At 41.2% G+C, this 15,146-nt stretch overlaps 1 protein-coding gene across 1 annotated transcript in view; it reads right to left on the reverse strand.

Moving 5' to 3' along the window:
* Positions 1 to 1,686: 1,686 nt before the first annotated feature.
* The window catches only part of LOC136436456 (guanylate cyclase soluble subunit alpha-1-like), a 59,985-nt gene continuing 46,525 nt past the window's right edge, over positions 1,687 to 15,146 (reverse strand). The window contains exons 5-10 of the mRNA XM_066430449.1: positions 14,538 to 14,717; positions 13,842 to 14,002; positions 8,840 to 8,984; positions 7,686 to 7,829; positions 5,658 to 5,812; positions 1,687 to 4,890 (exon numbers count right to left, since the gene is read on the reverse strand). Of these exons, the coding sequence (XP_066286546.1) occupies positions 4,650 to 4,890; positions 5,658 to 5,812; positions 7,686 to 7,829; positions 8,840 to 8,984; positions 13,842 to 14,002; positions 14,538 to 14,717 (1,026 nt within the window). The 3' untranslated portion in view covers positions 1,687 to 4,649. The remainder of the gene's footprint in view (positions 4,891 to 5,657; positions 5,813 to 7,685; positions 7,830 to 8,839; positions 8,985 to 13,841; positions 14,003 to 14,537; positions 14,718 to 15,146) is intronic.

Genomic DNA, 15,146 nt, shown 5'->3' on the forward strand with positions numbered 1-15,146 from the left:
AGTATAGTATAGTTTTACGAATACATTCAACAAATCAATCTATTCAAGAAAAGGGTGTATTCCATTCACTCTCTTTCAACGGAATAGACGTCCAAACATGGGTCAGGACACTGTCAAAAACGTAAGAGGTAAATCAATAAATAGCGTTAGGTAGAATTTCTCAAGAGGCACAGGATTCACTTTCTACTGAATCAGAATAATTGTCATCTTCTAATGCTGTACGGAAAAGAAATATATGGTTCCGGTGGTGCTAAGGGGGACTTATGAATATAATAATCCACACACCATGGTGCCGGTGATTTCATCATTTCGACACCTTTTGCTCCCGGGCAACAATTTCGGGGCTGTGTTGCCAAGATACGAATCGCACCGCCGCAATAGGTGGATCATTGTGGAAGGCATAAGTATAATTACGAATGGGAGAGGACTGGAAATGGGTTTTTGACACATTTGTCATCTTCCATGTTTCTCGGTGATATGATTGTGCCGCAAACGATAAGCTAGAAACTAGAAATGTAATGTTTTTGACCGCTGGGTACTCGTCAGTCAGATTCAGACATTTTGAACCCGCAACAAATTTGAAGCTATATTTACGTTCAGCCGATGGATTGCTAGCTTGTACGTACATTTTCTGATGTGTGACTAGTATATGGAGTTGCTTGCCTTGTACCCTTTTACTGTCCGGAACGTCCGTTATGGTTACAGAACTTGAACCGCAACGGGGGCCGAAACCGACTTCCGACCACCTTTGACCCCTAATGACCCGGAATGTCACGTGTTCTGGGCAATCGGGTCCTCCGTTATCCAGACTCGGACCAGAAAACTGGTCGAAAACTTCACGAGCCTACTCTTTATGAGTTGAATGAAGGTTATATCTTTCTTTCTTTCAACACACAAAATAGTAGACTCGTTAAGTATTCGACAAGTTATCTGCACCCTTCTCAAGAGAACTGCCAAGTGAATATGGGTCTTTTCACCGTGGTCATTTCACTACTGACCGATGTGTCCTTCAAATCAAAACGCAATGCATCACCGTAAGACCTTGAGTGGCGATTGAAAAGGAAACTCAAACGGACGCCATTAAATAAACTGCAGTATATCAAGGTAAAATGGCATTACAGCAGCACCGAAACAGCTAGTAACTTGTCCGTAAGGCTTGATATTCGATCCATCTGCATAATAAGGGGATGGAGTGGTAACCAAGATAACGAAAGCTGGGAGGAACTTTGGAAATTGTGTAGAATGTAAAGTATCTGTAGCCCGTGTGTTATCAGAAGGGCTGCATCTGCATTCCGTAGGCGTGAAGCTAATGTTAGTCAAAGTGGGATTACGACGAATTACCGACCACGGCATAACCAGCCTACGCAACAGCTGATGAGAAATGTCTGGTACTGAACACTACAAAGCATGGCTGTCGGCTGAAACTGTACATTTCGTGAGAAAAATTCCAATAAGAACCACCAATGGGGAGTTGTCAATGTTGTATAGAAAATATTCGAGTCATTCTTACATTGCCAATCACGCTTCCACATACGCCCCCCTCTCATCATCTACACATGCCGAAACCATCTGATCGTATTCAAATTTTGTAGCAATCAACCAGTGCTTTACATGAATACATTAGTGAACCTGTGATACCAAACTATTAAACATGGCACAGAATACAGCATAGAAAAGTCAAATATATACGAAATACATAGATTTGACTTTATTGATTATAACACACTTTGAAACTTCGACACAGATGTTCTCAAGGCCTTCTTTGAAGCACCTACAAGCGAGATGCATATTAAAAAAGATTAACGGACAAAAGTGTTCTTATATTTCTATATATCTCTAAAAAATCTCTACACCTATATAGACTCTATTTCAATACAATATTTTCTTTAGTTGTTGTAGATTTGTTCACGTGCAGAAAACATCTAATGCTGGATTCCTTTATTGTGTTTAGCGAAGATATCAATGAAGAAGTCACAATGTTGACTTGATTTAGATATTACAACGTAACATAATAACAAAATACGCCGGAAAGTGTAGAACTGTTGCCTAGTGATATATTGCACATTGTCCACTAGTTCCGAGTGTTACAATGTATCGGCTAAACGATTCACTTAGACTTTTCTATCGTCATCAGAAGATGAACCGGATCGTCTTGTATCTATGACTACGTCGTGCATAATACGAAATTAGGTTATGCACAACCCTAGGAAAACACACAGGGACGTATGAAACAATGAATCTACAAGTAGAGACTCTTCTACCATTTTCCGTGATAGAAGACAGTTTATACGTGATACTTCTATAATACCATGTCATGATATACTTTTTCTAGTAGTCTACGAATATGAAAACAAACGAATCAACCATATATGCATCTGCAGAAGAGCTTCTGGTGTCTATCAAAAACTCATAATTACAATAAAAATTCATGAACGTCGATGTTGCGTACTATGAGCTGTACCAAGAATTGTATAGATTATCTTTGCAGCTGTTACTTGCTGGAACGTTGTATTGATTTCACAACAATAAGTTTTTGTCTATTTTTCTTCTTCTTTTTAAGTTTAGACCATTGACAGACTTTAGTCAGAGATATTTCAATTGTTATAAATGATAGAAAGGTGCTGAGTATTAAGATACTGATTATATGACTAAACAGTCACTTAATGTTACTTTTTCTCTATATTCTCCAATACCTGAACAGGCACACAACAGGGAGGTATCCCATGATGCAAGTAAGTGGGAACCCGGATGTTCGTCTGTTTCTGTGAGTCGCGGGGAGGGGTGTTCATATCATGAACAAGTTTATCTGCAAAAACTGTGGCGATGACCACCGTTTGGAGATTGAACAAAAATCTGGTCCAATAAGGAAGAGAGGTATTGTCAACTTCTTGCATCAACTTGTTTGCAGGGGAAGAATGCGTTGGCAAATATGTCCCTTCGCTGTTGTTACCGTTTTAAAGAATCATGATTTTATCAGAATATAACTTGATACGATTTTGGACAATTTTGATGATATCCCTTCACGACCAACGTTTCATCACAACTAATTGTATACATGATTTTTGTAATCATAGATCACATTTCTTGTTGAGAAAGGGATCGAACATTGGAAGCACGCTCTCTATAGATTCTTGGGGACCAAAATTATGTTTGAAAGTCGTGCGTTAACGTTATGCAGAGCAACGTTGCACCATGATTAGCACGCCTTGTTACAACATGGTTCGCGCCATGAGCACATGGCTCCGACAACCAGCAAATCAGTCCGTACAACGGAAGAGAGCAGGGTCGTAGAGGTCACTATCTAACTGAAGCAAGGTCATTGGTGTATATTCGCTACATGGAGAGAGATGTGAGTGATTATGTTGTGCTAAAAACGCGTTGCAGAGAAGGTTATAAAATGCACAAGAGGCCACGTCATAAAATTGTGGCAGCCACTCAAGCGACTGATTCAATACTTGTAAAAACATGAAAGATGGACATCTTAAAATAACCGGTATACCTTTAGCATGGATGCCGCACAGCATCAGTGCCAGATATGCTCACGTGCATAAAAACAAGATCAAAAGAAATGAACAGCTTTCGTTTCAAACTCAAACGTTTGCGGCACATCATTTGTCATCGATGTTTATATACGGTTTAGATTACACCAACTGTCAAAATGGTGTTACAGTCCAATACGAACTAGTTATATAGTCGTTAGCGACTAGGCTCCAGTTGATGTACTTGGTCATGAAATAAAAAAAGAATATAAAAGTCGGGAGCCTTTTTATTACATATACTAATGGACCAATGCTAATCAACGTTGACATGTTTACGAGCATTCTATCACATCCATGATACATGTATGGTCCATTTATAGGCCACATAGGATTAATCAATGTAGTCTCTACACTGTACTCCAGAGATCTAGTAGCTGATTAAGTAATAGGTCTGTAACATAAAACCCATTTGGTTGGCGTCTAGATGGCAGTTCATTTTACCTTCGCGAACGGAATATCAATGCGCCCAGAGCGTTCGAGCGGGATTCGTTGCCTGAAGGATTAAGCTTAGTTAATCCTGTGGGTCGTATAAAGGGAATAGGATATGGCTGGTTTTCGGTAGAAGAAAGCGCTGAACATACTTCACATCGCGGTACAACAGACAATGTCGGTGCCGTTAGGAGAATTCAGAATACAGCAAAACATGGTGTACTATGAGCTGGCAAAAAAATGGCCTCGAAAGCAACTTTTCTAGGCCTATAGGACGGAACTTCAAACGCAAGGCAACGTGAACTATACATCGTACTCCTTTTTATACATTCTGTCTGCTATGGTCCTCAACCAAACCTGTGCTACATTACCGCAAAGGTGTATATCTTTATAATAGTGTCTTATGTTACACTGTCTTATATTACAATCCGACTTGCAGTAAATAAACGATATCTCCTATACATATAAAACATGCATACAGCATGAAGTTACATGCCTCGCTCTCTAAAACCCTAGAACACCATGTGACTTTATTTACCTTTATACACACAGACAATGTTTTGTACATTGGCAGCTAGTGCATTTCACAATATGGCACACCTAGTGTGCTGTTACCTGACCAAACTACTAAAAGATTTTTGATATCGTCTCAGAAAGTTTATTTCCAAAGCCAAGTGTACTTCACTTGGACAACAATGAGGGAGATTCGGCCCCCACTTGGATGGTGACGTCGGTTCGCCGGGTCGTCTCACTGCGCATGTACAGGTTGGGTTCTTGCAGGTCCTCCTCGACGTCATCGGCAGGTTGTACGTCATACTTCTCCAGGAAGTGGCAGATTCCGGGAACGTCTGAAGGAAACCCTTCCGGCAGCTCCTCACGGGACCGAGGAGTGAAGTGGAAACCCTTTGACTTGATAAGGTAACTGGAGGAGAAACGAAGAAGAATTGTGTCATGATAACTGCTGACTTCCCGGGATCACGTGATGATCACATGACGACCACATGATGAACACGTGACTATGACCAATCGATCAGAGCCGTGATTTGCATAATCGTAGTGAAAAAGTAGCCACCAACCAAGAAGGGACCTTAAGAGCTAGAGAATACATTTACATTGAAAGGATAAAGGAGGCAACAAAAATCTAGAATAGATGCTGTTTTTGTGGACGATTTCTGGGTAAGTAAATTGAGTCAATTATTTAGTTTTGTATGATATTGTCCCATTTATTCCTGTACTAGCTGTGTTTGTTGAAAATCTACTGCTTTTTCATTCAACAACGCGTTACATACGAAGGGTCATGTTCAACTGGCGGGCACTGGCTATAATCTCTTTGTTCTATCTAAACGTGCTGGTAGCGTTCTTTATTCTGGGGAACGTTATCAGGTACATCATATAGTATAAAGACTTTTTAAGCGAACAGTGAATTGATGGCACGATGTTAACAAGAGATATTTCAACGGCCGGAACTCGGCATCTCTTGGCAATGTTTGCCTTAGGCTTTCTATACAACATTTATCATACGTTGATAAAGGTTGGGCATCCAGGTAATAAGATACGCCAAATGACCGTTACTCAAGCAACAGGATAAAAGTTCAAAATGTTATCCAGTTGCTTGAGTAACTGTCATTTGGCGTAACATTGATTGCATCTTTTATAACTAGAAATAAACAATCGACGCTTAAAACGAACCTGTAGGTAGTAGGGCTGACGTTAATTTTTAAGGGAAAGCTGGTGGATTCGAACTTGTTCGCCAGGGCGACGTTGTTTCCAAACAGGCAGTATCGCGGCATCTTCTGGCCGACGGTCCCAGCTAGAACTGTCCCCGTATGCAAGCCTATTCTCATCTGTTGACGACAAAGACATATGATAATAATGAATTATATTATTCATCACAATCGAGCATTGTATGGTACAGAGTGGCAGGGTTCAATATTTGATAATTCGAATGAAAATTTTCCTGTTACAGTAACTGACATGCATTGTAAAGATTCTATATCCTTTTAGGAGCCATCTTCATTATAAGGCTCATCGACCATCCCTCCACCGAGACGGGGACCGATACAGACTACCGGGCACATTTGACCCCGTCAAACTTCCGTTCATGTCACGTGACATAGGTTTTGAGTTATTTCCACTTGAGAAGCATCAGATCAGAGTTCTGATTGAAAGGTTATTGGCAAGTGCTTTACTTTGTGTATGGATATAGTGTATAAAATCTGCACAATATCTAATAGCTATAAACAAGACTTATATAACATCTAGCTTCGACAAATCATGTTTTTCATAAGTTAAAGAAATGTGAAAACAAACAGGTATATGATATGTAAGCAGGGACATGCATTTTGTGTGTTTGACCTTGCCGCAAATGAATTGTTTTTAAACATTGTAATTTTTTTGTTTTTTTGACAACGGCAAGCAAATATATTGTGCATTTCCTTCCATATTTCCAGATAATTCAAATATTCCATTGACGCAAAGGAGGATGCAGAATATATTTCTTAGATAGGGACCTAGCTATATTTCATACGAACAGCGTTTCTGTATTCTGGACGTCCCGAAATTTGCTTACTGTTGCAACGATAGTCTCCCCAGCTGCCAAAATCCATACAAATACATATTTCATGTAACGGTCATATCATTGCTATTTCGAGCAAGTCAATGATGTCCCAGGGTCACAATAACAGCAATCCCGAGTTGCCTGCTACTCAATTTTACAGCTGTCCACGTCGTCTCTAGGTCGTTACACCCATTTTTACTTTGCCCTAGGGTTTATTGATCCCAATTACTTTGTAATTTTCTTCGTTACAGAGTCTAATGTGAATACATGGTTCCCCAGGCGTCATGTGGCTGTTTTCGCTGTATCTGTGGCGAATTATACAGAGTTGAATTGATGTCTGGTGATAGTTTAGAACGACGATGTAATAGTGTAGCCTAGTATCAATCCCTGTTATCGCCCCAGTCCCTTTCAAATAGGGGCAGTAGCTAAAGTAGAAATGGACTAGGATTATGAATGATACCACAGTAATGCATCAACAAAATTTCTATCGTTCACTTACATAATGGCTTCAAAGGAATCGTTGTTTTCTCTTAAAATAGAAAGGACGAAAGAAAGAAGTGGAAGATAATTCGGTACTACGTATACGTCTTCTTCATTTCAAACTTCAGCAGCTGTTGCTGTGATTACTCGTTGAGGCCATGAAGCTAAAGCACAGATTATATTTCAAGGACATCCTATATATACGTAATAGCCTTCATCATAGTAAGCTGGTGTGTTACGCCGAAATGCGGTTATATCGGCTTTATAGCTACGCATGGTAAGTTTCAACAAGAGAAGGGTCAAGGAAGTAAATTTGCAAATACATAATCTGGGAGAGGTTGGAATAAGGTGCGTATCAAATATGTTGATGAGGTGTGATATCAAAACATAAGACATCATAAGATATTATACACGGCTGATTCCGAGATGGGGGTACGCGTTTTCAAGTGTGCACCTGCACGAGATTATTCTTATTATTCTCGCGAGAACACAAGATCTAGATCTTGTTACACTGGCTCTGGCAACAAGTCGTGTACTGTGTGTGTGTGTGTGTGTGTCTGTCTGTGTGTGTGTGTGTGTTTCTGTGTGTGTGTGTTTCTGTGTGTGTGTGTGTGTGTGTGTGTGTGTGTGTGTGTGTGTGTGTGTGTGTGTTTATGTGTGCGCGTTTGTGTGGTGCTCACCCTGATAGGTGTGCCGTCAGGAGAGCACACCTGTTCCGCAGACTCCATCATCTTGATGGCCATGAACGCGTTCCTCTGCGCGTGCGTAAGAGAGGTCTTGTGCAACCCACACGCGACACAGTAGGCGTCTCCAATCGTCTCCACCTGTGGGGAACGTTTCAAAGTTAAGCGTTTCGGTCAACGGTAATTAAGTTCCATCATAAACAGATTGGATTAACCGAATTTTCCGACAGCGCAGCAGCAGTCGTTTTCAGAGAGTGAATGGATCCACCACATCTACGACGTCACTGTCTACAGATTAAGGACACGTGACTTAGCGAGCAATGGGCCAGAGTTGATAGGTAGTTTATGGCGTCCTCCGTCTCCATACACGGATGGATGAAATTCTTGGAAAACATCTTGCTGTACAGTCGATAATTGACAATTCTAATTTCTTAGTGTTGAACATTACAGTTAGAATAATTATTACGTTTTCAGGTTGAACGTTATATGACATAGAAAATGTAACATGAAAAGAGAGTCTGTTATGGAAAGAGATGAGTCTACATTGACATGCAGAGGCATAGACCTAAAGTGAATAATGAAATTGTTATTCTTCACTCAAGGGTAACGATTGACACCCTTGCCAATACAGTGTGACACTTCGTGGAGTGTTAATGCATTTGTGACAAAAGACAAACGAATATCCACGGTTGTGAAAGATTGCTGTGTGCTAAAGGCGCTAATGCTTATTAGAGCATCGATAGTTGGTACATGTGTACCATGATGTAGTGAATCAGGCTGACGTGAGCACTTGGACTAAAACTTTTCAACTGTCATACTCATACGCCACTTAATGGATCACGATGGAAGGCACATATATAGGGAACGCACAAGAGCTTACAAACTGCTATGCAAAAGATACAATTTATGTAAAAAAAACGTGGCTCAAAAATCTGTCCGAAGTTATGGGTATACAGAAGTTAGGGGATCCGCTATTGTAACAACGACATTTTTCGATGATTACACTAGTCTTTCAATGAACTCCAATATCTTCCCGAGATATTTCAATGGTCTCCCAATGATCTGTTGATGGTCTTTCGATGATTTTAATGACCATGATTTTTAGTTGGTCGCTCCCCAACAGTCGTTGTCCTGTAGGAATAGGGCCTTACCTTATACACATCCAGCGCCCCGCAGTGGATGTCGAACCTGGTGTACAAGTCGTTCAGCATGTTGATAACCTGCATGGGCGTGCAGGACGAGCATATCGCCGTGAAGCCCACAATGTCGGAGAACAGCATGGTCACATTCTCTATCCTGAAATCAAAAACAGATCGAGGGATATTGTAGTTATTTTTAACAAAGAACAACCACAGTTTAGAGAGGGTCAGCATTATTCTCAAAGCAGAGGTTGCGATCGGGGGGCTAGGAGTGACCGAAATGTTTAACGCTACCCTCCAGCGCTGGTGCGTTCTATCGCAGAGGTGGAGGGAGGGAAGCGTTAAAAATCCCGGCCACTCCTGGTCCCCCGATTGAAACCTCTGCTTGGAGAATAGGTCTGCATGCCCTTTTTCGTGAGGCGTTTTTTGGTAGTCTCTTTGCTACCTTCATCAGGGCTTTAATTACTAGAGCTGCTTCTCGCCGCCAGGTGGCGTTGCAGAGAGAAGAAAGCAGTCCCAAATGTGACAAAGTTGGTATCCCTCCTCATCCCGGTTCATTAAAAAACAGGAACAAGAACATTTATTCAACATATGTGGGGTCATGTTGCAGTGGTCACATATACATAGAGGAGATGCTACTTCGTTGTGTCGTGTATTTACCGACCAGCAAACATCAAAATGGGAAATTTATTCCGTTGTTATTAATTGAGATTTGTTTTAACGTTACTTCTTGTTTTGCTACCTACTCCTGCCCTAAATATCATGTACATACCTTCTTGTAATTTCTACACTTCACTCTGCTGTATTTTCTTTCCCATTGGATCCGTGGATTATGTTTCTCTGTGTATGTATGTGTTTTATTGTGAAATGTGTATGTATGTAATATGAAATGCAATCAAAAAACATTAAAATAGGAATTACTGATACGAAGCATTTGCAATTGTTTGAAACACTTTTCATCAACTTTCTACTTCGCTACGGGAAAGAACGTCAAGGCCACCCACAACCAGAAGACGGAGCATCCCCAGTTCTCGCAGACATACAGATGAGGCTCATGCAGACGTGACAGATAATGGCGTCGTCATGTTAATGTAAGTTTCCCCACGACGCCATGTAAGTGAGATGCATGCCTACTTAATGACACCATCATTCACAAGCCTTCTCTCTGGAGAACGATCAGCATCAAGCGTCTTTACCACGATGCCATTCTAATCTTCCGTACGGCGTTGTTAGGAAAAGGTCAGGTTCATGTGGGGACAATCATTCTACATGATGCGCGATTCTAGTATTGAGTTGGGTGTTTTTAAAGATGATCCTCATTCGAAAATTGCCACGACCATTTTACGACGTGTTAAGCGGTGACAAAATTCGTCGTGCGATTTGTTTTGTCATAGGATCTGTGGAACGACTGTTGACAAGGATCAACCGCAAGACAGCTAAATGGTGTACGACTCATCCACGAATGCCCAGAGTTGCTGTCTTAATGCTATCGTGCGAAAAATCACCTGACCAGGCTCTAGCGTACCTTACAAGAGATGGGCTCAATAGCAATTAACAGATTCAAAATGGTACCAAATTATTAGCATTAGAGAGTTATTTTCTCTACATTATTCAAATTACATCAGTCCCAAGTCAAAACCCCAAGCGTTTAACACAGTTTGGTGCCAAGCGACTACCACTGCATGGTGGCCATACGCTGCAATCAAGAACCCAATGACCGTTGAAACATTAGAGAATTAGCCTGCTTGGCTTTCAACGCCGCGGGAGCCAATTTGGATGGAAAACTGCGCCGTGTCGTATTGATCCAAGCAACATGCTCGAACAACTCAGGCCTCACGTCGAACTCCCCCGCTCACTCTAGGGAGAAGAAGAATATAACGGTCGACTTAAACCCAAAAGCCAGCTCAATAACACTATTACTCAAACCCGTGAATAATCTCATCAGGTTGGTGAATGACTGAATAGCAAAGTTCTCTTATTCACAACCAAGTATTTACATGAGCCAACGTTAACGTTTCGATGACTGTCTGTCATCTTCATCAGGGCAATACTGACTGGTTCACTGTACACTGAAGCTCACCTAGCTTCAGTGCACAGTGAACCAGTCAGTATTGCCCTGATGAAGATAACAGACAGTCATCGAAACGTTGGCTCATGTAAATACTTGTTTGTGAATAAAAGAACTTTGCTATACTATTCCTGAAATCGTTTGCTGTCTAGATTTGAAAGCTGTGGATAGCCCAAACACTGACATTCATATGAATCATACCGATTTTCCCCACTGGCAACAGTCATTAAAAAAGAATATTATTGCCCTGACCATTTAGTCTTGTGTTTCATCTCGAATTGCCTAGTGATAAATGATAACATGATACTCCATCAATTATCATACTGATTGTCGTTAAGAAAGTGCCTCAGCCTTCCTTGAAGAATTGAACTGTACGAGCAGATAGTTAAACCTCGTCTATTGCCTCATTTAAGCTGCAACTAGTTCACTGAGCTATATGGGCAAACCTGTGGATAGACATTGTGGGCTACGATCACACATTTGACTGTTTTGCACATGAAAAACGGTTCAGAGGAAACCCTGGAGTAATCGCTGATGCGATTGAGTAGTCTAACCTTGAAACCAAAAGGAAATGATGATATGCTCCTGAATCGGTGCTAATTCCTCAGTTCGATGGATTGACTCCCGCGGCAAAAGGTCATGCAGGGCGATCGGTTCAGGATCTGTAATGAAAGACTTACGGCCTTTCAAAGGCTGCTGCAGCAAACTCAAATTTGCCGATTAGGGTGGGATGCTGGCTTAGAAGTCAAGGCTCCACTCAATACATACCGTAAATCTTATGAGCACGGCAGGAACTGTTGAAGAAAACGCATGTTTATTTCATGCAACTGCTTTTGAAATGATTTAGGATCTGTAATCAAAGGCTTACGGGCCCTTGAAAGTGTCACTTCGTCGCTGAAGCAAATTCAAATTCGACGAGGTAACTTGTGGGTAGGGATGACCTTAGAACTCAGTGCTTTACTCAATGTATTCAGTATTCAGTAAGACTTAACCCCCGCCCCGTACTCTTCCTGAGACCAAAACAGCCGAAGAAGAACAATTATGAGGTTAGCAAGAATGAAGAGGAGCGCTTGCAACTACTCGTACTCTCTAAATTATAACTTCGTATTCTAAAAAAAAAAAAGAATCTTTGTGCTTCAGGCGATCGCAGTTGCCATGGCCTGGCGTGAACAATATTGCTGATGGAGGTTTTCGTCTCTTCGATAATGATATACACTAATGCCCGCGAACCTTGGTTGCTATGAAACGTGTAAAGATCATAAATTCAATGACTGAGTGCATTGACCTAGCTACCACATTTGCATACGTTGTAATGACGCTGGTATTTTGACAAACATAAAGGAAATCTGAATCTGTAGAGATTTTTTTTACAAATATTGGGTATAGAATAGGAAGACAATAATCCCTGACAAAATGAAGCAGTCACGTGACCTGTGTGACCTTTGACTCCCAGGTCACATGACTATCATTCAGACCCGAAGAAAAAAGGCGGATGCTCTCTGATAGGTTCTCACCAAAACCTCTATTAGTCGTGCGTAACAGTTTAATTCCGTGTTCAATGAAGCAGCCGTTATGCAGTTCCTTTATTCGAAATCGAATTGCTGACAAAGCAACTTTGATGCCAAATCCCTTCATCAATTACAAGATAAAATGTATAACTAAAATCCACATGATAGGACTCTTCACAGCAGTTTTATCGCAGATATTGATCGTCTGACATTATTTATCAACTCCCTAAGGGCCTTCTTTTTCATTACTGAGGATCAATATATATTAAGCATCTCATATATCTATAACCTCTATGTATGTGTGTAGAACGCGGACATGATCTTCTCGTAATATCCTCTTTCCACTAGAGGCTGAGACCGCCTTCCAACCGATGAGCCAAAAAAAAGATAGATCTCTTACCGAAAGATAAAGAACGATTTATGTACGATCTGTCTATTTCCTTTTCTTTTAGATTATACCTTTACATCTTCCAATTTATTTCAGTTACGAAATCAAAAGCCGAACATTTTGGGTTGATGTACGGCCACCCAGCAATCGCCCTTTGCAGTAAGAGGGGCATAATCTCTATTTTCTACAGCACCGTTTGGTTTTCTCTAACCAATTTCCCCTGATAGACTACGGCAGTCAGTCATTGGTCGCGACAACAATTTAATTAATGATGTACATTATGTACAGCGAGCGTGGTACAATCAGAGGGCATTGAACCTTTTCTGTACTGACGCGCGCAATTAACCCATGTCCTTGTGAAGTGACATGAAATATCACGAACATAAAGTGGAGCGTGATAAATATACATCGCCGTCACTGGAGATGGGTTGGAATAATTGAACGACTTGTCCAGGTCACTTTCGCATACGTTGTTGATCTGAACCCATTTAATCAGGTAGGGAGAAGTGCATAGCTCATCTGTGAAATAGCTGGAAAACAAGTCCCAGCTCCGTTAACTCAGAGGTTTCGCAACATATTCATATTGAATCTCCGGGACACTCCGTATCTAGAAGCGGTCAAAATCCTCGATTCGGAACCGGATTTCTTTGAGTGAAGGAGGCGGTCTACATTAGAGCTCACAGGCCTACCTTGAACATAGACGGGGGGCGACACACGTTATCTGGCACGTATGACCAGCTACTACAGTCACGTGTCTCTGACGTCACGTTCCAGGAGTAGACGGGTCCATTCCGTGAACAAGGTTGACGGAGTCAGCCAAAAATTCGGGTAAGTCCCACTTCATTTTAGTGATTGCAGTCAAGCTTAGTCCTTATTTCAAACTGACATTAACCAACACAGATGGACTTTCATGCCATCTTTAGAATATGTGTAGGAATGTTCTACGGATCGAACTTGAAAAAAATATTGTCTCGTGTTTTCAAATTAGAAAACATAAAGCTGAAAATGGAATTTTGATGAGTAGCATGCGTTGACGTAGAAAAAGCTTACCTTCGCGAAGGAACGGACTGCCCCAGCCAGAGCCTGCGCGCAATGGCTGGTGGGAAGATGGCGTAGAGTAGGTCGACGTTTTTCTGCTTCTCCTCTTCGAGTGCGATGTGGGCCTCCTCAAGCTGTGCGCGCAGCTTATCCATGCGTTTCTTCAAGCCATCCTATGGACAATAAAATAAAAGCTATGAACGAATCACCCATTGGAACAACAGCAAATACTCTTTTCTGTTTGAGAGATATAACTACCAAACAACCCCTCATACATATTTCAGTAAATGTCTTAAGCATGATAATCCAAGCCGTCGCTGATCAACAACTACCGCGTCATGATTATCACTATCGCAATCAACTACAAAAACAACAGCATTATCAGCAACAACTACAGCATCATCATCAACATCATCATCATCATAATCAACTACAGTAACAACAGCATCATTAACATAATCATTACCATCATTACCATCAACAACTACAGCAACAACAGCATCATTAGCATCAACTACAGTAACAGCAGCATCATTAACATAATCATCACCATCATTACCATCAACAATTACAGCAGCAACAACAGCATCATTGTCATTAACTACGGCAACGACACCATCGCCATCATCATCATCATCATCATCATTTCCAATAACTACACCAACAGCTAAATTATCAGCAGCAGTATCAAAACAAGAAAACCCTCACCTGTGCTTTAGCTTGTTCCCCCACCAGCACCAGATCTCGCGTGGCATCGTGAATTGGCACGTCGGAGATATATATGCCCCTCCCCATCATCTCCTCCAGTTTGTTGACCCGTGGTGACCCCAGGAACAGCATGCAGTCTGTCTCCTTCAGGTACAGCATCTGACCTTTCAGCTCCGTGCCCTGTAGAGAATCCACAGGACAAACAGCGATGTTTCACTTCTGCTATCTTAACAATAAAACACGCTGGCGACATCACACGCAGTGGACTAAGAATAGATTCTTAATTCATGATGAAGAAAATGCGTGTATTTGACTTCCCTTTTGAAGTCCTTGCTGATCAGCTACAAAGAGTTACATAAGAATTTGAAGTGCTTGACAAGATTGGCGTGACTTTTATCTAAAAATGTAAGCATCAACTACCAGGGTATATCTATTTGGTGTTTCTTGTGGGTCACATATGATTAATCTATTGGTCTTTCTCTGCTGTTCATCCCGTCGCCAGACATCCATTTTGTTCCATTAAAACTTACTACAAAATTTAATTATTTCACCGAGTATCGAAAGAAGGAGAACTACATTTGATACTCCTGGAAGAGTAGCTGTCCCATT

This window comes from Branchiostoma lanceolatum, chromosome 6, assembly GCF_035083965.1.
Source record: "Branchiostoma lanceolatum isolate klBraLanc5 chromosome 6, klBraLanc5.hap2, whole genome shotgun sequence".
Lineage (NCBI taxonomy): Eukaryota > Metazoa > Chordata > Leptocardii > Amphioxiformes > Branchiostomatidae > Branchiostoma > Branchiostoma lanceolatum.